Source organism: Lissotriton vulgaris, chromosome 1_1, assembly GCF_964263255.1.
Source record: "Lissotriton vulgaris chromosome 1_1, aLisVul1.2, whole genome shotgun sequence".
Classification (NCBI taxonomy): domain Eukaryota; kingdom Metazoa; phylum Chordata; class Amphibia; order Caudata; family Salamandridae; genus Lissotriton; species Lissotriton vulgaris.
The window spans coordinates 842,811,446-842,835,738 of record NC_141685.1 but is presented as its reverse complement, the minus strand read 5'-3'; the positions used below and the strand labels follow the sequence as shown (position 1 = coordinate 842,835,738).

The 24,293-nt window shown below is 41.4% G+C and overlaps 1 protein-coding gene across 4 annotated transcripts in view; it reads right to left on the bottom strand.

The window, feature by feature from the left end:
• Nucleotides 1-24,293, bottom strand: part of PTPRC (protein tyrosine phosphatase receptor type C) — a 644,370-nt gene that overhangs the window by 417,535 nt on the left and 202,542 nt on the right. For all 4 annotated transcript variants that reach the window (XM_086957682.1, XM_086957664.1, XM_086957674.1 and 1 more), the window contains exon 3: nt 3,234-3,281. In XM_086957682.1, coding sequence (XP_086813808.1) covers nt 3,234-3,281 — 48 coding nt within the window. The remainder of the gene's footprint in view (nt 1-3,233; nt 3,282-24,293) is intronic.

Here is a 24,293-nt window from a genome sequence, read left to right as displayed (position 1 = left end):
AGTATTGGATGTCTGTATCGGAGGAGGCTTTCAAATTAAATGTTGTGCTGCTGCTTATGTGGATAAATAACCTGGTTCACTTCTTTCGGGGTAAGATAACCACTTACAGGTGGCCACTCTTAGATTTCAAAAGTTATAGTGTTTTGGTGATTAGGTTATAGTTGATACATTTTCTCAAAACCACATTTAATTTTTATGATAACTTTATAGATGACACATACAATGAAGTTAGCTGCCTCAAAGCAAGAGTGTTCCTTGGTGACCTATCACCTAGTTTTATAACCAAAGGGGATTATTTAGAATTTTGAGTTTGGTGGAGCTGCAGCACTTCCATACATTTGTGGTGCTTCCATGCCACCAAACTCATGGCTCTCCTGCCCCCTTTAGAGGAGGGGAACTTCAGTGTTTTAGATGGTTGAGCCCCAGTTTACTGTGATGTTGGAAACCTTGGAATTGTCGGTCCTCTGCCACAGGGCCGTCAGGTCATAGTGATGGTCAAACCTACCTATACAATGAATCCATGAAAAAGTTAACTGATAACTGTATGAGAACAACTGACATTTACCACAGACTTCTGATCAGCAATATAAGAGTGAAAAGAATTGTGGAAGCGTCAGGGAGCTGAGGTTGATTCAATCTTATTTTGAGGTTTCAGTACACCTAAATCATACAAACAAAAACATAGGTTGATCAAGAGGTAAGGCACCATTGAGTACACTCATGCTAGACAAGGTATCCAACTGTAGTCAAATGCGGGATTTGAACATGAATCTAGGTGGTAAACTTTTGTTTTGCAACCGCATTACATACTTTATTTGGCCAGTGTACTTGTGATAGATTACTTAGTTTCACTATTTCATTAGCTTGCCTAATTCGAGCTACAGGGGGTGTATAGATGGCATGGAGATGACAATAAAGCCACAGAAGAGCCAAGTTTCCACAGGGTTCACCCCATTAGAGGGTGAAATATTTGTTTTGCAAGGATATAAATATTCAACAATGTATTTTTGAGCACACCAAACATATCAATATTAATAACTATATTACACTGGTCTTATGTTTTGATTTCTTAACTTTTCTGAAGTTTTTTAAGATGACATACCTTAAGAAATAATATAAATGCTGTCTTGGGTGCAGAAAGAATTGCAGCACTGGTTGATTTTGATGTAAACAAATAACACATTATAGGATACCTCAATATAGTGTAGTATTGCATCATAGCAATAGTCAAGATAGCAAGATTTTATAAAATTACATAACATTATACAAGCTAGCATGAGCATACGCCCAAGCATGTCATAAATCAACATAGTGCAATATTACAACATCAAGGCAAAATACGCAAAATGGTGTATGTCAGCATAACATAGTATTAAAATATAACATGATCAAGATGAATAATATAACAACATGACATAAGTTAAGATAGTATAATATTACAACATGAGTCAACAGGCAAAATGCACCATTATATTTTAATTTCAATAAAACCAGATTGAGGTTAAGGTTTTCTGAACTCTTACAAAACTACCTCAACATGAAAAACAGGTATGTGTTCTTTTTAGATCGAGTTATAAAGATCTGATAAAAGTTTGCTGGTTGTCAACACAAAAGAGCATTGATAAGTTAAATATTTTTTCTGTGTTTACAGGTAAAGAGTAGTTCCGTTATTGTGGCTACCCAAGCATACAAGATAGAGTATTCATGTGAATGATAAGTAATGGATTAAAAATTATGACTCTTTTTGTTCAACGGTATATGACTTTTGGTAAATAAAATGTTAAAAAATGTTCTCTAATAAAACACTAATTTCTACAAAAGTTATCTGAAAATCATAGAAAAGGACATGAATCAATGTTCTACATCAAAAGCCGACTCATAATTTCGATCAAAGGTAACTGGGTTTATTTTGTAATTTATTTAGCATATCACTCACTGCTTGTCTCCTATTATATATACAATAACAAGAGGAGCTCAGAGGGAAACAACGGGTACCACAGGGGAAGCCCTCCACTCAATACAATACAAATACAAGAAACCCCTGTACCCGGGACTTTAGTTAGCAATCATCTAACAAGCATGACAATATCATATGTTAGAATCCTCAATCATAAGATTCAAAACATATCCCCTCTCAATTCCATGGTTGGGTATATATTCTCTAATGCCCTACTAATGCCAATTCACTGTTTGTGACTGGGATGATGTAAGGTCCCGTTACGAAATCTGTACGATTGATACTACAATCTACAGTAGGGTGGAGAGGTGCCTGACCAGCTGGTACGAGTGGACATGGCTGGCTAAGGTTTCCTGATTAAAAGATGTCCAACGCTGGTGCAGTGGCAGAGTGCTAACCCTGATGAATCTGCCATAAAATTTATGGGGCAGTGAAACATGTTGGCTACAGGTAGTGGTATGCGGCAGTAAGCTACCAGCCTCTTTAATTCAACAGTGCATACCTTATTCAATAATAAAGTAGTATGGTTGGGGTGACTGTTGATTTTATTGTCACTCTGTATTGTTTGTCACGTTAGGTAGCTATGCTCTGAGCTCCGTGTTCAGCACCTTTTGTCTCTCATTATTTGTTTCACAATTTGTTTTGTGTTGTGACACTATTTTGTTTTTGGAAAAGGAATGGCAACCAATGATGAGAAAGGGGCAAAGTATTGGTAACATCTGCCAAGTTCCCCGAGGGTGTTCGCCCGTGAGGTGCCTTCCTCTCCGCTACACATTTTTTCATTTTTGTTTGACGTTTTCTTGTGTGGCTGGATGTATTGTTCCAATAGGGCAGACATCATAGGGCATGTCGAGTTGAACACACACTGGAATTTCCCATTAGTAGTCACAAACAGTGAATTGGCATTAGTAGGGCATTAGAGAATATATACCCAACCATAGAATTGAGAGGGGGTATGTTTTGAATCTTATGATTGAGGATTCTAACATATGATGTTCCTATTATATATAACCTGAGTTCCAAGTTCATTGTCTCTGTTGTGAATATCCTAACGTGACTTAATTATTTTCCATCTGATACAATAGTTTTAGTTAATGTAAATTTCGATCACAGATTATCTTCCTGAATCAGGTGAGCACTAGAAAGCCCCTGAGCCTACTTGGCAAAAACAAAATACCTGTACCTCGGAGAATGTGAATTTTTATTATGTCACATAATGCAAATGTATGCATGTGGAAGGTTCAGGAAAACTAAGACAAATTAAATCAATTCTTACCAGTAGTAACAGTAGCATCAATTGTGGTTGTGTCCATTACAGTTTGCCCTGAAAATAAAAATAAAATAAATTAGTACTAAAAAGTAAATTAATCTTTACTGACATTTACCGTATATTTTAGAAGATACATTTGTAAGATAGTTGGCGTTGCCATAGCTATGCAATTTATTTGCATTCCAAACATTTGCTAACACCGTTCATATGATAAGACGTGGGCTGACCCAGAGGAATGCTATACAGTGATTAGTGGTCACTGGAATGGAGAAAAAGTGGTGGTGGCATCCTGGTATCTACCCCGAGGTCTAAAGTCGACCAGGTTAGACAAGATGGGGGAATGTATTTTACCGACCCTAGAGGCCACCCTGAATTTAAGGGGTGATTTGAAGTGATGTTGCTGGGGATATCGATAGAGTTGTGTGGTTGAATCAACAGATTAGGGAGGATATGCGTAAGCAGACTTTTGTGGGGGCACTAGGTCTAGTGGACCTATGGAGGGTTGCTCACCCTGGGTTCAGACAATACTTCTATGTGTTGAACGCTATGTGCGCCATGTCCCGACTGGATTATCTCCTGGTGCTACAGAGACAGAGAGGAAGATACAAAGGCACAAAAAACTTGACAGGGGGAACTAGATAGGAAACACAATTTTTCAGACAATGACTGCAATGTAGATTTGACTACTGTGAGTTGGTGTATTGGAACACCAGGAAGCATATCATTGAGGTGACCAAACTGTACTTTCTGTTCTTTAAGGAAAACGATGGGACAGTGGAGTCACGGGCTGAAATCTGGACCCGGAGCCATCTTATCGCAAATGTCACAGGTAATAACAGATGGAAAGGGAAGAGCGGACACACTGTGGGCAAAATAAGACAGGCTATATGAGGTGGGGAACAAAGCTGGCAAGCTGTAGGCTTGGTTGACATGGAGGGAAGGCCAGTAGTGGGTCAATAGATTCTGTAACAAGGAGGAGGGCAGAGCAGCAGAGATGGCAGAGGTAGCAGGGGACAATGCAGGTTTCATGGGTAAACTATATACCTGAATATTTAAGATGCATGTGGTGAGTTTGCAGGGTTTATGAGAGATGTTCCGGTGCTCTCCAGTGAAAACAGGACGGTTTTGGAGGGAGATATGGCAGAAGTGGAAATAGCAGAGGCCCTGAAGCAATCCAGGTCCCAAAGGTTTGCCTCTGGAGTTGTTAAGTGTATTGAGGGAAGGTATCAGAGTGGCTAAATAATATGTTTGTTGAGGTTTGACAAGTGACCTTAGAACTGCAACCACTGTTCTCATTCATAAAAAAGGAAAGTTGCAGAAGAATTGTGCTTCCTATAGACCGATCTCTCTTCTAAACAATGAGACTAAGATTTTGCCAAAGTTATTTACAAATTCCGTCTTTTAGGTTATTAGCAAGTTAATTGCTTCTGATCAGTTGGAATCTATGCCCCATAGGTTGACAAGGCATAATATTTGATGCCTGTTTGTTTATTTGGCTCTGTGTGATAAACTAAGAGAACCAGTACTGTTATTGGCACTCAATGCCAAAAGGGCATTCCTTTCTCTCAAATGGCCCCAATCAATGGCAATACGTGCAAAGGTGGGGTTCCAACCTTCTTTTTGACCCAGATCACACTTTTATACACAACCCCCAAAGCAAGAGTGAGGGTTAATGGGACTCTCTTAGGGAAATTTGGGCTGGTCAGGAACATGAGGCAGGGCTGCCCCCATTACCTCTGTTGTTTGCACTTGCTGTGGAGCCATTCGAAAATTGGGTAAGCTGAGATGATTCGTGGCCTATGATGGGATTCGAAGTGGGAGGATATGATCTCCCTTTCTGCAGCTAATATTTTGATGTTCCTGGTGGACCTGAAACATCACTTTCAAGGATTCTAGAAATCCTAAAAATATTTGACATATTTTTGAGGCCCTCATCAATTGGCACAAATCGGTAGGGTTTTCCCCTGCAGACTCAGTGCCACCGGACAATTGAGACTGCTCTTGAAATAGGAAAAAAGAGGTTTATCTATCTAGATACCTACGTAACTAGTGACCAACCAGTGTTTTATAATCACAATTTGGGCACACTAGAGGAGTATAAATTGGGTATGAGGCTCTAGCGACAACTCCCCCGGCCATTACTGGGTAGAGCACGCCTTTATAAAATAATTACTTTGTCCAAATTGTTATACATGATGCAAATTACACCTTTTAAGGTCCTGGAATGGGTTTTGGATACAGTGCATGAGTTGACCTATTCTTTGATGTGAGACAGGAAGCCTAAGCATAGCACTGGCCACACTGATGAGAAATCCTATGATGGTGGCATTGTCCTACCAATTTTAGAATCATTTTACTGGGTGACTCAACATTTGATGACTAATGAGCGGGCATATGCCACACAACAGGAAACATTCATCTGAGTCGATAGAAAGACTATGGAACTGAGAGCATATGTCAGGCTACTATACAGTAATGAATGGCTCATAGCTGACCCTATTTAACAGCGATGGACAGTCAACGATATTGCTATTTGCAGGTAAAACACAAACTTTCTAACTGCAACACCTTGAATGAGCTGGCAGAGGAATCACCATTGGAGGTTAAGTAATGGGAATGCCCCTACACAAACATGCAGTCTCCCAGATTTCTTGGACGTTTTTCAACAGTCAGACCCCGCTGATGGTGTTAAGGGACAGATGGGAACAAGACTTGAGGAGGATAGAAGAAGATGATTGGCGGGAGGTCTGCAGATACTGGAGGGAGGTTGCTATCAGAGCTTGTTTTTGATTAGTTCAGTTAAACATGCTTCATTGGGCATACTACACCAGAATCAGATATAAAATGGGAAGACCAGATACCAATCGCTACCTGAGAGACTGTTTTCACATGGGATCATTATTGCACACCCTTCAGTATTGCCTGAGGGCTCAGAGTTATTGGGCAGGAGCATGACGAAAAATTGATAGGGTTATTGAGAAAAATCTGGAGCTTATCCCTTGATTGGTGGTGCTGGGCACATGTGGGAGCAGACTTTATCTAACTATGCACCTCTTTTTGGAACGTTTCCTTGATGGTGGCCAGGAGGGACATTGTCTGGTTCTGGGGAGGTACATCTGTGGCAAAATTGGAGCTGTGGTCTTATAGTATGGATTGGTGCATGAAGACAGAATAGTTGGTCTATAAATAACTGGGGTGCCTCAACAATTTCAACAAAGTTTGGAAGCCGTTGGCAAACTGTGAGTGTGGACACTTGATCCGGTGGGAGGGGATGAAGAAGCAGAAGGCATTTGGCATGATCCAGGTTAGGGAGATGACCAGTATGAGAACTCCGGGCTGTGATATATGAATTCTAGTAGAATCTTAGTGGAGGGTGCCCACGCGTGTTCCTACCCATCTAGGTACAGTATTGTTAGACAAAGCAGTGGATTTTAAAGTCATGGGACATGTCAGCTTCATACTTTGTATTTTTGTTTTCATATTTGTAAATTTAGTATCGGTTGCTGTATGCAAATCGAATAGTATAACCAAAAGACTATTGTGTTAAAAAAATGAAAATGTGGCATGTATGCTTTGGCATGTGGCATCTCTGTGTCTACATTCGATAACCCTGGTTAAGCAGTATTTTCCTGGATCCTTTTCCTTTCTGTGCACGAGTGCTTCAGTGAGCCTGAGTCCTTCAGGATCATATTTACCCAAAGCACGTCATTCTACAGGTTAAAATTTTCAGACAACGGAGAAACCCTCATAAGCCATCGAGATATGATACACAAATAATGTGAATAGTAAAATTGTAATATATGTAGGCAAAATCGAAATAATTTGCTCCTAATAACCTCTATCAACAAATCAATTGTTTAATTAAAAGCAGGAACCAAAAAATTGTAGGTCATTGCATCTTGAAGGACTTCCTGAATCCTGAGTATCTTATGTAATAAAATGTTTACGGATAAGGGTAGGTGCATGGTACCACCCCCAATGCCTAATGACATACCCTTATGACTCAAAGTTCTACTGGACAAAAATAGATGGCCTCTTGATACCAAGTGTGTCTGCCTGAAAGGTGAGCGGGAGGAATGGGACAGAGAGGCATTGGGAATGGGGAAGAGTTTGAATCGTTTTTGCTTTCGGCTTTGGAATGATAATATCCATGTACATGCTATAATTGAAAATGTAATTAAAATCATTGGGACCATTCCCCCAGATTCATCATGCTCCTCTTTTGCGAGCTCTTAATAGCGATTATTAAGGAATTGCTATTAAAGACTCGCAAAACGGGATGCATGTAGAAATCACAAAATTTATAGCGATTTCTACATCTTCCTTATTTGCGATTCGCTAATTGGTAATCGCAAATAAGGAATAATGGGCCAAAGGCCCATAGGAATGAATGGGGAGTCAATCCTTATTTGCGATTCGCAATTAGCGAATCGCAAATAAGGAAGCGATTTCAACGGTGCCAGTGTGTTGTAGCACCCCTGAAATGGTGATTTACACTGGTGTTGCGGACACACATGTCCAAAGGACATGTGTGTGTGTAACATCCAAATTAGAAAAATGAATGAATGAATGAATGAAATGTAACTTGTATTGTGCAACTAAAACCCGAAGGCATCAAGGCGCCTAACAGAAAATTCCAAAAATTCACTAAAGTGCATTTTTTCTAAGTTTTCACTATTTACCAGGAAGTCAGACTTCGCGGTAAATAGCGGCCAAAAATTGCGAATTCGCAATTCTAAAATGGTTCATGAATTGCATTTAAGGAATCTCAAATAGAGATTCCTTAAATGCAATTCTTCGCAATTTCGCGATTTCAGATTTTGCGAATATTGCATTTGGGATGATGAATCCCAAATGCAATAAAAGTGCTTGCAAAGGGCCAGATTCGCAGAATCTGGCCCTTTGCGAGCCGATTTTACCTTCATGAATCTGGCTGTAAGTGAACAATCCACGAGTAAAACGTTTGTAACTGACTCTAATAATGAGCAATTTGTAAACCATAGATAACTACCAGAAGTTAAACTCTTCGTCAAGGAAACATGAAGGCTAAATTACCAAAAATCACAATAGTGCAGTGTAATTCTGCATCAATAGTTCGACTAAATGTCCAAAATAATACTCCAATTTGCAGGTGTGCATCTGAGGCACTTGATTGACTTCTGTGAGGTTATAAGCAATATGAACAGCAAAAGTACATTGCTTTGCACGAGGAATCCATACCTCATCCCTGTTAGGCCTAGCACAAACAGCAATGCTCTTGAGAGACAATCCATGTGGCATATGTGCAACAAATGCCCAAGCAACAACATAGTGAACAAAGAAAGACAACATTCAAATTAACTGAAAAAATAGACGTTATATGGAAAAAAAATATATATATATAACGTGAAAGTGATCAGAAATGTGGATTTAAAGTTATAAAGAACACACAAAATACCCCATAGAGAAGAATTGGATAAATGTGTTATTTTAGTCTATGGGATAGGAAAATAGGGTAAAAAAAATATGTTGTTCTTGATGTGGCGAATGGAACTTACACTCCTTCGATCTTAGAGTGTGCCAGAGCCTAAACCAGTGCTCTAAAGCGTTGTTCTTGTATTGTGGGCTTCAGGTTATTAGGGATGAAAAGTTTAAAGGAGATAGTCTTTATTATTTTTGGGATGCGCTGAGGCATAGTGAGTTTTTTAAAATTTGTGAAGCCCTGTGATTTAACACCGGCACAGAGTAGAAAATATGTCTCGCTAATTCAGTGCCTCTAACCATTTTTGTACCGATGTTGGAGAGCCTTCCTGTAGAGGAGGAGGAATTCAGTTGTCAAAGGGTTGGTGTTCATATTGCATTAACTCATCCGGGTCTTCCAGGTCTTTTATCTTTCTAGGAGACTTCTAGAGGTTTTGAAGTCTATTGAGATTGTCAGTCTGAATTAGATCTGTTTGGGATCTGCATATTGGTGTACAATTCTGCCCTCCCATAATAACATCAAACTGAGCAGCTGGACGTACAGACTTAAGATGGTTATCTATTATGATGGGATCTAAGGCACTCTTTATGTTAGATGTGATTAATATAACATTTTATCTAGCACCTGGAGAATTCAGGAGTTAAGTCCTTATTTCCGGTTTGACCGAGTGGAGCACCATAAAACAGTGATTCTCCTGTGGTTCTCTGCCCCATTTTAGAAGTGGGGGAACTCACAAAGAGTGCCTTCTAAAAAATGAAAATACTGTGTCTTGTCTTCCCATACCTTGGATACCAACAGAAACTGCAAAGCCATCCTCACACCCATAAACCCCACGCTTGACTATGCCAACTGTTTATATCATTGTGCACCAACATTCATCATACTCAAAATACACCTTAGAAAACATGCTGCCATGAGGCTTATTTTCCATATTCATACAAGAGGTTGCATAACTCAAGCCCTTCAAGCATTCCAAGGGCTACCTAAAGCCAGAAGAGCAATTTTCAAAGCAATCTGCATGGCCCACACATACTCCAAAAAGAAAGAACCACTATACCCACAAGTTAAATTCAAGTAATACAACCAAAACCACACTGCTCTGCAGCCTTGCACGACAGATAATCATTTCATATTACCATCCGAAATCCATTGTAGACACTGCTTTATCATTACAAGCCACCAAGCTCTGGAACTCGCTACAAGATTTAAAGCATCCAGGACCATATGCACTTCAGAAGACAGTTGAAAGCATAGCTGTTTCTAAGATAACTACATCATCCCACATCCCCGGAATACAAGCCAGACAGGCAATATCACCTTCAAGTTCCATCTTCACCACACAACCCACAGGCGAGAAAGAACCCAATCAGCAAACTAATTTATATATTCAGGAAAGGAAGACAGAGCTGGCCTGTGGTTCACCTGGGTATTATACAGTTATGGCAATACATTCATAACATTTCTGACCCACACTAATAGTAATACTATGATACTCATGGGTGAGAAACCAACTGTAAATTATCCCTTGTTCACTTGCATAAGGCATATCTTCTACAGACGTGCCCATCTCCATGCAGGAGCCACTGAAATAGCCATCACCAAATTTACAGACATGGAATAACTGCAGATCTCTCAATCAAAGAACTTTAACCTAGTCCATCATTGTGGTCCCAAATACAAGATGATGCTTCTTTACATTAACACTGGCACTCAATACTGAGATGATAGTAACACAGCCCATCCCAGTGCATCTCTCCACCTTTTTCTCCATCCAACCATTCCAACTCAGAACCAAAATCTAATAACACAATTTCAGATTGGTCAGCGCAATGTAGTGACCAGTTAAGTATACTATGGTCATGGGGGCGTGGCTTAGCGCCCGGTGTGGATGGCAGCTCCGACGTGAGCGCTCCGTGCCGACCGGGGGATTTGCCAGCTTTCACCTTTCGCCGGCGTCCTTCATGCGATGAATGTATCACCGGAATATGAGAGGGGTGTTAGAGGGGTGTTGCGGCACTGAGCCCAGGCATTTTTCGGTGATTTTCACCGCTTTTCTGATGTGTCATCCAGCGGCCGCGGCTTCATGACGGCCGCGACCGCCATTTTGCGCTCGGAACGCGCATCCAGCTCGCTGCTCTTTCCTGGTCCTGCTGGCCTCCTGTGATGTCCCGGCTCTCTTGGACTGCTCATGGTGAGCTAATATCTCATTGTTTCAGCTGTTGCTGCCACTAGCTTCCGTTTTCCAGCTTTTGCGAGTGTCACCCACAGCTGTCACCATTTCAGCTGCCATTTTACCTTCACCTGGCATTCTCCTCACTAGTGTCACCTGTAGAAGCAATTTATGCCGCCTCTTTGACACAGTCAATTTATCTTTGACTTCTGGATTTTCTTCATACCTACAGTTCTTCATACTACATGGGCCTTTTCTCGGCTGTGCACTCACCTCAGGATGGCTTCACTTATTATGATACTGTGACTTTTCTTCTCCTCTACTGGATACTTCCTTTCCTATAGTGCGCCAATTTGTCACTCCTCATCTTAACGGACACTTTGCGTTTTGCCTCCTTGCATGAGGGCTCCAGGGCTTGACTGTTTGGACATTGCTTTATGATCCTGTGTGACTTCTTGATAATCGTTGGCTAGCTCTGAAGCGGATTTCTTTGGACATTTTGGCTTCCGTCCTGTGCGCTCCTGCTGATTGTGTTGCTTTCCGCCCAAGTACTGATTCTCACAAGAACGGAGCATTCCAGGTACTAGTTTTCCTTTTTTTCTCTCTCTGGAGGTGACCCTCACCTTATGGATAGGGGTGCAACTGGTCGTGCTTCCAAGACTTCACGACGTATCTTTATTAAAAATTCAAAAGTATTTTCTGCGTTGGCCCATCTGGAAGCCTCTCAAGCGTCTGCTGACCAAATGTCGCAGACTAACGCTGAACATCCTGTTCCATCCTCAGGTAAGAATACAACAAAACGCCTCAAAAAGGATCCTCCATCACCGACGGGCTCTTCCTCAGCTGTATCTATGGAGCTGTTGTTGTAGGAGATACGTGCTCTTCGACCTTTTAATGGAGGAAACCAACTCCAAGTTACAGGTCCTACCGGATAATTGGTCACAGATGGATGTAAGAGTGATGACGGTGGAGCGCAGTGTTTCCTCTCTTCAGGAGACATCCTCCAAGGTTACGCACATGCAGTCGCAGATCTCTTCTCTTCAGAAGCAGGTCGAGGAGCTTGAGAACCGTAATAGACGCAACAACCTTCGCATTTACGGCCTAGCAGAGAATTGTGAAGGGAGCGACCCCATTGCTTTCTTCAAATCTTTCCTACCTAAGCTCCTCCACTTACCTGAAAGCACTGTGCCTAACATCCAGCGAGCGTACAGGCTTGGTCGCATCTCCTCATCTGCTTCCACCTCTTCGAGACCAAGAGGCGTCATAATGTATTTCCTGGAATATACTGATCTTCTTAAAGTCCTCTCGGCAGCCCTGGCTTCTCCTCCCCTCACTTGGTCAGGATCCACCCTCTTCTTCGCGCAAGATTACGCCAGAGCTACAGCCAGCCGACGTAAAGCTTTCTTGGATATGAGACCAGAACTTCGTTCCATTGGAGCCAGATACGGCCTTTTTCATCCTTGTGTTTTCAGAGTCACTCATAACAACAAGACGACGACTTATGATGATCCTGTTCGCCTTCGGAGCTTCCTAAATTCCTGTCAAACATCGGAAATGGACCTTTCCAGCTCCTCATCTGCTTTCCCTCCATGACTTTACTGAGTTGTTGTTCTTTAATTGATCTGCACTGTTTGGGTTGACTTTGTTCTGGTTTGATATGCTAATTTCTCTTCTTCCTATATGACCTTCCTTGTTTTTTTTTGTTCCCTTATATTTATATAACTTGTTCATACGTTTGTCATCTCTGTTTGGTACCATGTTCTCGTTGTTTCCTCTCTTGCTGTTTTCCTCTCCTCATGTCTTTTTTTTTTCTTTTTTTTCTTCACAGAGTCCACAATTCATTGTATGCTGTCCCCCGGTCTGGTGGTCCGTTCGCACTGGTGGTTTTGCCTCATCCAGTTGACGCTACCCCCCTCACTTTTTCTCGTTGTTCTCCTTCCTGACTGTCCTCCCCTGGTTCCACCCTTCGTAAGTATGTTCTCCTTCCTTCCCTTGTTGTTTGCTATTTCCTTTTTACCCTCAATCCTGCTTTTTTTCCTATTTCTACTTTGTTCAAAGGTGTCTTATTTTCCTTGCTTTCATCAACTCTTTTGTCCTTTCTCTCTTCATGTCCTTTTATCTGTGATTTGCATTTTTTCTTCTTCTCTTTTACCCTTTCTTCTTGTTCTCTTTTTCGAGGTGTCGCTTTTTCTCTTCCGTTTTCAATCTCTCTTTGTTCATCTATTTTCTATTTTATCAACTTCTTTGCTTCTTCTCCTTTCATCTTCATGTATTTTTCATGCTTCTGAGGTTCGTTCTTATCGTAATGTTTTCCCTTCTTTTCTGTTTTTTTAATGTCAGTGCGTATTGTTTCATGGAACGTTAAAGATCTTAATTCTCAACGAATCCTGTCTCACCTCGCTAAATTGAATGTAGATTTTGCCTTTTTACAAGAGACTCATTTAACTGAAGCATAATCTGTTAAGCTTAGGAGAAGTTGGGTGGGAGAGGTACATTTTGCTCCTGGGGATGGTAAGCGAAATGGGGTCGCTATTCTGATTCGTAAGTCTCTTACTTACTCTATTTTAGATACTGACTCAGACTCTTCCGTCTTCTTCAGTAATGCGCATGCGCGGGCGGCCGCGCAAGCGCATTTTCACGAGAAAATGCGCATGCGCGGCCGCCCGCGCATGCGCATTACTAAAGAAGACGGAAGATAGCGAGCCCCGGGGATGCGGCGGGCAGCGGCGGCAAGGTAAGTGCTTTTTAAATTATTTCATTCCTTTATTTGAAAGTATTTAGGGAGGGCGGGAGGGAGGCGGGTGGCGGGGCTGGCGGCCAGTGGTTTTGCGGAGTGGGGCTATGCGGAGTGCGGAGGTGGACGTAGTTTCTCGCCCACTTCGCGTAGCTCCGCGAAGCCCCACTCCGCCAACTCCGCCCAGGGCTAACCGGAGCTCCAAGACTTCCTTTATCCCGAACAAGCCCCATAAACTTTTCACTCACGCTATTTCACAGCATAAACTTATTGATGCCTGGCGTTTATGCAACCCAACGACCACAGAGTTGACCTTTTATTCTCCTTCCCACCATTCCCAATCACGTATTGATTATATTTTTATATCCCACCATCTTGCACAATCCCTAACTCATGCAGAAATTGGTCCTATTCTATTATCTGACCATGCTCCTGTCCATATTAATATTGATATCCTACCCAAAGTCACTGGTCCAAAGAGATGGCGTTTCAATAATTCCCTACTTTTAGATCCCAAATTTACCATCTCCTTTACCGAATTTTTTAATGAATATTTTACTTTCAACGACACCCCTTCTATTCCTACTCACACTATTTAGGATGCTTTCAAGGCCACGGCTAGGGATTTCATCATCCGTTTTGTGTCTACGAAACGGAGGGTTGCACGTAAATATACTAGTGATCTACTCCGCAAAATCAAGAGTTTGGAGCACTCCTATTATACTTCTCATTTAAAGGAAAGTTTGACAGCGCTTATTGATGCTAAGTTGAAATTTAACAAGAAATCTACAGAGGATGCTTCTCTTTACTTATTGAAATCTAGTTCCAAATTTTATGGTGGGAAAAATAAAGCAGGGAAAATTCTAGCTAATTATTTAAAAGTTATGCATAATAGTTTAAATTTTTAATCTGTATTTGCTGAGTATGGTGACCCTCGACATAAAGACACTGATATCCTTGATGAATTCTCTCATTTCTACTCAACTGTCATGGTTCCACTTACCCCTAGCACACATATCCTAAGACATGTGCTGATTTCCCCCTTATGAAAACCCACCCCTGTCCCGTGCTCCACGCACGCTTCTAGTCAGTGTGATTGGGTGTTTACATATACTTCTGCTGTAATACATGTTTATCACCTTCTTAAGGTTTTGCTAGCCATGCCTTTACTTGTGCCTTTTTGCTGGTGAACTATTGTATTGCCTTGTGTGATTGTTGAAGTTAAGGAGCGCTATATATTTGCATTGTGGCCTTCGCTTGTGGCTCCGTGAGAGACAATGCCCTCGCGAAGGTCTCACAGATCTCTCCTCGCATCCCTACACGCTACCTTTCGGTGCGCGCTAGAGCTGGGACTGCATGCAGCGTCCCCGCGCACGTTCACAGAGCGTGACTGGGAGCGGCTGGGTGCGGTCCAGTATTTAAACCGCACCCAGCCTTCTGGAAGGCGCTTTGCCTTCGGATTTACCTCGGAGAAGGTCGCGTCTGATGGAGGAACTCACCTGAAGGAGAATTCTATCCTGGCAGGACTCCACGGCGGTGCTTCTTATTTCCTGGAGTTTGAAACCTCAAGAACTAAGTTTGAAAGCTAAGTACTTTTACTTGATTTAAGGCGCCCTTCGCAAGAAAGGTCAACAGAATTTTTGGAACAATTACTTTGTGAAAGCCTTCGCAAAGAAAGAGACTTGGGACATTTATGCCTATTAATATTTTGAGAACTATTTGCCAGTTCATTATGAGTGTTGAATTGTGAAGAGATTTACAAGGAACTTTTAGATTTTATTTAAGAAAAGTGTGATAGAAGAAAGATACGTAGGATTTGGTGTGCCTTTGTTTTATGCTTATTTTATAGCACAAATAACAGAACCAGAAACCCGAGACCAAGAAGCAAAGGTTAATGCCAAGTAAGTCTTAGGAAGAGATAGAAAGAATGCTAAGGGCCTCTTAAAAATAGTAAATTAATCCTTCCTTTCTTTTGTGTAAACTTCCAGACGAACAAGCTGACATCACACCAGTTAACCAACTATCCTAGAGGACATCTAACGACTTCATCACAACTACCCTACATCCCTACAAAGACATACTGGGCGAAGGCCTACAACTTTCTGATTGCAGGTAGGGGGGATCTCTGAAAAGCATCACTTGATTTTAGGAGCTCTAATTAGATAGAGATTGTAGTGAAGGGGCTAGGGAGGTTTAGGAATATTGACCCCTAAAACGGAATACTAAAGTCTTGGTGCTTGTTGCTTCGCAGGTCGACAGCAAGAACCAAAGTCTTCTCTTCAACGCCCAGTACCGGCCCTCCTCCCTAATTTCTAGTTTAAACCTTGCTGTGCATATTTAAGTCAGTGAGTTTTAGTTAGTGATTAGGGAAGTTGGTCCCTTGCGTCCCTGCGAAATCATCCACGTCTTCCAAGAGAACTTCAGTCAAGACAAGGTAAGGGACGACGTGGTTAGCTTTGACAGAAGGCAAAGCCCACGTAGATAATTTCGCCCGGATGCAATGGATCAAGTTAACATGCAGGATTTGGCAGCAGTTTTAGAAGCTATTAGGCAGGATAACGCAGCCTTACGTAGGGATTTATCCTCTCTTCAGGACTCAATTCAGCAAAAACCAACCACTTTCCAGAGTTCTTTATCCAGTACTGATACCAAGACTCAGATCCAAGTGGTAACTCCGTTCCCCACCCCCTTAGCCCCACCAGAAAGATTTTATGGGGATTGTAATAAGTTTTCTGTATTTTTACTCCAATGTCACCTACATTTTATAGCTAAGACTACAGCCGTCCCAGACGATACTTCCAGAGTAGCATTTATGTTATCCTATATGGGTGGAGATGCAGCTCTTTGGTCAGTTCCTTTAGTGAAAAATGACGATCGAATTTTGTATAATTTTAAGGATTTCGAGAGGGCTTTAAAGAAGATGTTTGCAAAACATCTTTTCGTTCAGTCTGCAGACAATGAGCTTTTAAGTTTAAAGCAAGGATCTTCGGATCTGATACATTACATATCCACCTTTAACCGTCTGGTTTTAGAGGCTGACTGGCCATACGACAAAAGAGTTTCCATCTTTTACAGAGGTCTAAGAGAGGAATTAAAGGACATGATAACTCAGATTCTTGAACCCCCAGAAGACATAAGTGAGTTCATTGATTTAGTGGTAAAACTTAATCGTCGTATTTCTGAGAGAAAAGGAGAAAGAGGGAAAACTGAGCATAAGGTAGTTTTCTTTAAGGAAAAGTCAACCTCGAATCGAGAATCAGGTCCAAAGTCTGACTCTGTCGAACCCATGCAAATTGGTTCGATCCGTGGTCCTTTAACTAAGGAGGAGAAGGATAAAAGGCGACGTTTAAACCAGTGTTTATATTGCGGAAAGACAGGACACTTCGTAAAAGAATGCCCTACACGACCTAACAAGTTTAAAACCAAAACTTCTGATTTGGCCATCACACAGGAAAAGTCGGAAAACTAGTACACTCGGTAAAGGGAGAGGTCAGTTTATCGGGTGGTCTTTCTAGTTTGGCCTCAACTCTTCCTCCTGCAGGTTTTAGACACTTTTCAATCCTTGTAGAACTCCGAGATCTGCTTCCTGAATCCCACACAAGAAAAGTGGAAGCCATTATAGATTCCGGGGCTACAGGTAATTTTATTGATACCCAATTTTTCTTACAGTTAGGCTTTCAGTCTGTGTTTAAAGATCACCCAGAAACCATCAGAGCAGTTGATGGTAAAGAGTTGACTTCAGGGTTGGTAAACAGACAAACCGAACTTTTAGAGATGGATTGTTCTCCCATACATCGAGAAAGAATACAATTTGACATAATTGATGCCCCTCAATTTAAAATGATTTTAGGGATACCTTGGTTAATAAAACATAACCCAATCATAGATTGGGTAACCAGGTTAATTACCTTTAAGTCATCCTTTTGTGCAGAGCAGTGCTTCCTAATCAATAGATCTAAAGACTTAGTTCAAGGTTTTGATTTCGGAATTGAATCACCCAATGTCCTGCTTTTGGAAGGGGTCCCATCGGTTTATAACGACTTATCTGATGTGTTTGACAAAAAAAAAGCCAATACTCTACCTCCACATAGAGATTTCGACTGTAGAATTGATCTCATGCCTGGAGCAACCTTGCCCTGCAGTCGCATTTATGCTCTTACAGAGGCAGAAAACACTCATCTGAGAGCATACCTTGACGAGTATCTTGCAAACGGCTTCATTAGGCACTCCAAATCTCCAGTATCTTCAGCTCTTTTTTTTATTCCAAAGAAGGGAGGGGAATTGCGCACGTGCATAGATTATAGGGCATTAAACAACGTCACCATTAAGAACAGGTACCCCTTACCTTTGATTCCAACACTTTTGGACCAAATTAAGAAGGCTAAGATTTATACAAAACTGGACTTGCGAGGAGCTTACCATTTAGTCAGGGTAAGAAAAGGAGACGAATGGAAAACGGCCTTCCGCACTAAGTTTGGTCTCTTTGAATATCAAGTCATGCCTTTTGGACTGTGTAACGCTCCTGCCGCCTTCCAGTTTTTTATAAACGAAGTGTTGCATGAATTTATTGACATCTGTTGCGTAGTGTATATAGATGATATTCTCATCTACTCTGATACCGAGGAAGAACATGTACAACAGGTCCGCGCCATTCTTCAAAAACTACTCTCCAATTCTCTTTATGTTAAATTGGAAAAAAGTCTGTTTCATGCCTCCAAGGTGGACTTTCTGGGTTACATAATTAGTCCCGAAGGTATTGAAATGGATCCTAAAAAGGTAGAAGCTGTAACAACCTGGCCCAGTCCAACTTCCGTGAAGCAGATTCAAAGCTTCCTAGGCTTTGCAAACTTTTACCGTAGATTCATCCAGAACTTTTCTCAAATAATTACACCCATAACCAAGTTACTGAGAAAAGGAGTGAAATTCTTGTGGAACTCTGATGCTGAAGAAGCCTTTCTAAATTTAAAGAAGAGGTTTACCATGGCCCCAATCTTGTGTCATCCAGACCCCAATCAACCGTTCATTGTAGAAGCAGATGCATCTCAATATGCATTGGGAGGAATTCTTTCACAACGAAATTCTGATACAGGCCAAATGCACCCTATAGCTTACTTTTCTAGGAAGTTGTCAGAGGCAGAACAGAATTATGCCATTGCCGATAAGGAATTATTGGCAATTAAGGCGGTTTTTGAAGAATGGCGCCACTACCTGTTAGGGGCCCGTCATCCCGTAACTATTTATACAGATCACCGAAATCTTCAAGCTCTAAGATCTGTAAAAGCTCTGACTGCTAGACAGTTACGTTGGTCTATGTTCTTCAATGACTACACTTTTGTGATAACTTATCGTCCTGGAAAAGAGAACTTGAAAGCGGACGCTTTGTCTAGAATAGGTGATAAAGGCCCTGAACAACCTGAAATTGTCCATCCTGTAATCCCGACTTCTTGTTTTCAGGGAAGTTTATCCACGAGTAACATTATTAATGACATCAAGGAGGCCTTGAAAGATAAGGATGTTGAGATGTTGAAAAGAGATCATCCTTACCTTCAGGAGAAGAATGATTTGATGATGGTACATGGTTTGATTTTCGTTCCTACTGAAAAGATTCAAAAATCCATAATCCAGCTTCACCACGATACTATGTAATCTTCTCATCCTAGCATTTTGAAAACTATGGAACTTATAAGACGAACCTTTTGGTGGCCTTTGATGTTCAAGGACATTCAGTTATTTGTAGAAACTTGCAGTGTTTGCATTCAACATAAGACTTCTCATCAAGCTCCTAGCGGTTTGTTAATGCCTCTGCCTATCCCACCTCAACCCTGGCATACAATATCGCTAGACTTCATAGTTGAACTACCTGAAACCAAGAAGGGATTTAATAAAATTTTAACAGTAGTGGATCAGTTCACGAGAATGGCCCATTTCATTCCTTTAAAGAAACTTCCCACTGCTTTAGAGCTTGCTCATCTAATTATGTCACACGTGATTAGATTACACGGTATTCCGTCAGTGGTCATTTCGGACAGAGGCTCCCAGTTTATTTCTAAGGTTTGGCAAAAGCTGGGTACATTGTTACAAATGGACGTTCGTTTGTCTTCTAGTTACCATCCCCAAACAGATGGTTTAACTGAACGAACTAATCAAACAATCGAACAATATCTCCGATGTATGTTGCCCAATGTTCTTGAAGAATGGTCTGATCTTTTAAGCCCCTTAGAGTTCGCTTATAATAACTCCGAACATTCATCTATCAAAATGTCTCCGTTCTTTTGTAATTTTGGATTCCATCCCAAATGTATTCCTGAAAGTTCTACTAACTATGATTCTGTACCCGCAATTTCTGACTATGTATCCAAAGTATTTTCCATCCAAGAAGAGGCTAAATTCAACTTGGCAAAGGCGAAAGAATCTCAGAAAGAGATCAAGGACAGACACCGATCTGAACAACCTCAATATAAAGTAGGTGATAAAGTATGGCTGAGTACGAAAAATTTGAAACTTAGGGGAAACCGGAAATTCAATCCGAGGTTTATTGGTCCCTTTCCTATTGAGAAGGTAATTAACCCGGTTTGTGTAAGGCTGAGTCTCCCTCACAAGTACTTGATACACCCGGTTTTCCATGTCTCTCTGGTTAAGCCATTCCATCCCCAGACCCGTATCTCTAAATCTCCGCCTCCCATCATGATTGATGATCACCCTGAATTTGAGGTTAAAACTATCTTAGATTCCAAAAGAGTTCGAGGAAAACTGTTTTACCTCATAGATTGGAAAGGTTATGGCCCAGGGGAAAGGTCATGGGAACCTTTGGACCAACTAAAAAACTCTCCTAGATTGATCCGACTCTTCCATTTAAGACATCCTGAGAAACCAAAACCCATTTCAACTGTTCTAGGGGGGATCTTGAGGAGGGAGTACTGTCATGGTTCCACTTACCCCTAGCACACATATCCTAAGACATGTGCTGATTTCCCCCTTATGAAAACCCACCCCTGTCCCGTGCTCCACGCACGCTTCTAGTCAGTGTGATTGGGTGTTTACATATACTTCTGCTGTAATACATGTTTATCACCTTCTTAAGGTTTTGCTAGCCATGCCTTTACTTGTGCCTTTTTGCTGGTGAACTATTGTATTGCCTTGTGTGATTGTTGAAGTTTAGGAGCGCTATATATTTGCATTGTGGCCTTCGCTTGTGGCTCCGTGAGAGACAATGCCCCCGCGAAGGTCTCACAGATCTCTCCTCGCATCCCTACACGCTACCTTTCGGTGCGCGCTAGAGCTGGGACTGCATGCAGCGTCCCCGCGCACGTTCACAGAGCGTGACTGGGAGCGGCTGGGTGCGGTCCAGTATTTAAACCGCACCCAGCCTTCTGGAAGGCGCTTTGCCTTCGGATTTCCCTCGGAGAAGGTCGCGTCTGATGGAGGAACTCACCTGAAGGAGAATTCTATCCTGGCAGGACTCCACGGCGGTGCTTCTTATTTCCTGGAGTTTGAAACCTCAAGAACTAAGTTTGAAAGCTAAGTACTTTTACTTGATTTAAGGCGCCCTTCGCAAGAAAGCTCAACAGAATTTTTGGAACAATTACTTTGTGAAAGCCTTCGCAAAGAAAGAGACTTGGGACATTTATGCCTATTAATATTTTGAGAACTATTTGCCAGTTCATTATGAGTGTTGAATTGTGAAGAGATTTACAAGGAACTTTTAGATTTTATTTAAGAAAAGTGTGATAGAAGAAAGATACGTAGGATTTGGTGTGTCTTTGTTTTATGCTTCTTTTATAGCACAAATAACAGAACCAGAAACCCGAGACCAAGAAGCAAAGGTTAATGCCAAGTAAGTCTTAGGAAGAGATAGAAAGAATGCAAAGGGCCTCTTAAAAATAGTAAATTAATCCTTCCTTTCTTTTGTGTAAACTTCCAGACGAACAATCTGACATCACACCAGTTAACCAACTATCCTAGAGGACATCTGACGACTTCATCACAACTACCCTACATCCCTACAAAGACATACTGGGCGAAGGCCTACAACTTGCTGATTACAGGTAGGGGGATCTCTGAAAAGCATCACTTGATTTTAGGAGCTCTAATTAGATAGAGATTGTAGTGAAGGGGCTAGGGAGGTTTAGGAATATTGACCCCTAAAACGGAATACTAAAGTCTTGGTGCTTGTTGCTTCGCAGGTCGACAGCAAGAACCAAAGTCTTCTCTTCAACTCCCAGTACCGGCCCTCCTCCCTAATTTCTAGTTTAAACCTTGCTGTGCATATTTAAGTCAGTGAGTTTTAGTTAGTGATTAGGGAAGTTGGTCCCTTGCGTCCCTGCGAAATCATCCACGTCTTCCAAGAGAACTTCAGTCAAGACAAGGTAGGGGACGACGTGGTTAGCTTTGACAGAACCCTCTACTCCTCTGAAACTCATCCTACTTCTCAATCTCTCTCTGATTTTTTCTCTACCATTCGCCAACCAGACCATTTTCCCATTGACTTAACCTCTTTGGAATTGGATGTCTCCCAGCAGGAATAACTCTCTGCTCTCAATTCCCTCAAAAAAGATAAAGCTCCGGGACCTGATGGCTTTACTGTTGAGTTTTATCTTCATTTCTCCAAATTGCTAATTCCCAAATTACACTCTCTTATTGACTCCTTTGTTACACTGGGTGGCTCCTCAGGTACCTTTGCTGATGCTCATATTTGTATTATTCCTAAAGAAGGCAAAGACTCCCGATATTGTAAAAATTATAGACCAATTTCCCTTGTCAGCATTGATTATAAGATTTATGCCAAATCTCTTGCAGCCCGATTAGACTCCTTTTTACCTGAAATACTTGGCCCGAGCAATCTGGTTTTGTTAAGGGCTGTTTTATTACTGATAATACCAGGCTTCTTTTTAATGTTTTGTCCAAATCCTCACGCTTTCCAAATTCCCTGGCAGCTATTGCCCTGGACGCAGAGAAAGCGTTTGATAGAGTAGAATGGACCTATCTTTTCTCTGCCCTTAAATGGTTTGGTTTTGGTCCCAAATTCATTTCCTTAATTTCCTTTCTTTATTCCAATCCCAGAGCAGCGGTTTGTGCAAATGGTCTGGTTTCCTCCTTTTTTGATTTTGGCAGAGGCGTTCGACAAGGATGCCCTTTATCCCCTTTTCTTTTTAATTTGGCTTTGGAGCCTTTCCTTTCCAAACTTAGACATACATGGCTTTCAGACATCAAAATCTCACATTAAGCTCGCTGCTTACGCCGATGATATTTTGCTTTTTATCTCCAATCCCACTGTCTCTATTCCCGCCTTCCTTTCTGAAGTTCGTGGGTATTCGCTGATTTCTGGATATAAGTTGAACAATGATAAGTGAGAAATTTTACCCCTCACTAAATATACCTTCAAACCTGACTTTGCTGACTCTAATTTCACCTGAAGCTCTACTTGTATCAAATATCTAGGTATGTACGTCAATCCCTCCATTGCGGATACCGTTTCACTTTGCCTCAACAAATGTATCCAGAAGTTGACTGATCTCACTACCAAGTGGCACCCGCTCTATCTTTCCTGGTGGGGACGCCTTGATACTATTCAAATGATGCTATCCCCCATTGTTTTATACACCATTTCCAATATCCCTGTCTCTATTCCCATGAAGTTCTTTAGGAAGATTAACTCTATTCTTACTTCTTTTCTCTGGTCAGGAAAAAAAACCCAGATGTCTCTTCTCAGATTGGCACGTCCTAAATCTGAAGGAGGTGTCCATTTTCCTGATTTTCCGACCTATCACAAGGCTTTTCTTCTACGTCAGGCTTCCTTCTGGTTGCGAGACTCCGATGAACCCTGTCCTCTTTGGGTTACTGTAGAACGTCTCTCTCTTTCTCCCTTTACTTTTGCTGAATTTCTATCTTTTTCCCGCAAACCACAGTTACCATCCATCCCCATACATAAATTCACAGTCAAGTTACTCTTAGCCTCCTCTCTGAACCCCCTTCCTCTGTTGCTGATTTTTTATCCACTACCATCTGGCACAATAACAATATCCTTATTAACAACAAACCTTTTTATTGGAAATCTTGGAGGCAAAAGGGTTTAGTTTGGGTTTCTCAACTTTTCTCTCAATCCACCTTTTTATCTTTTTCCATGTTACGCCACTCTTTTGACTTACCTATTTCCTTTGCTCGTAATTATCTTATACTTAAGGAAGCGGTCATGTCTACTTATACCTAAATCCTGCATTCTCACAATCTCTCTTCATCCCCTAACCCCGCCTCACAACTTCATTCTTTTTTGGCTGCTCATTCCAAGGCTTCCCTTATCTACGCATTCCTCTACTCCACGCCTTTGCCTCGTCCAAAGTCTAAAGTAGAGGAGCAATGGGAATGTGACTTTGTTACTTCTTGGCCTACTTCACTATGGGATAAGCTATGGATTAAACTTCGCAAATCCTCCAGATCGGCCACTTTAACTCAGCCTCTATTTTTCATTTATAATAGACTCCTTTTTACACCACACTTGCTTCATAACAGATTTTCCTATGTTCCTGACCTCTGTTGGTCTTGTTCTACACCCACTGCTACTTTATTCCACATGCCTTTCTCCTGCACAATCATTCATGACTTCTGGAGGCAACTTTGGACCCAAATTAATGACATTTTTCACACTCAAATCCCTCTTACCTTTATCCACATTTTTCTTGGTAGTCTCTCCCCGTGCTGGGACCA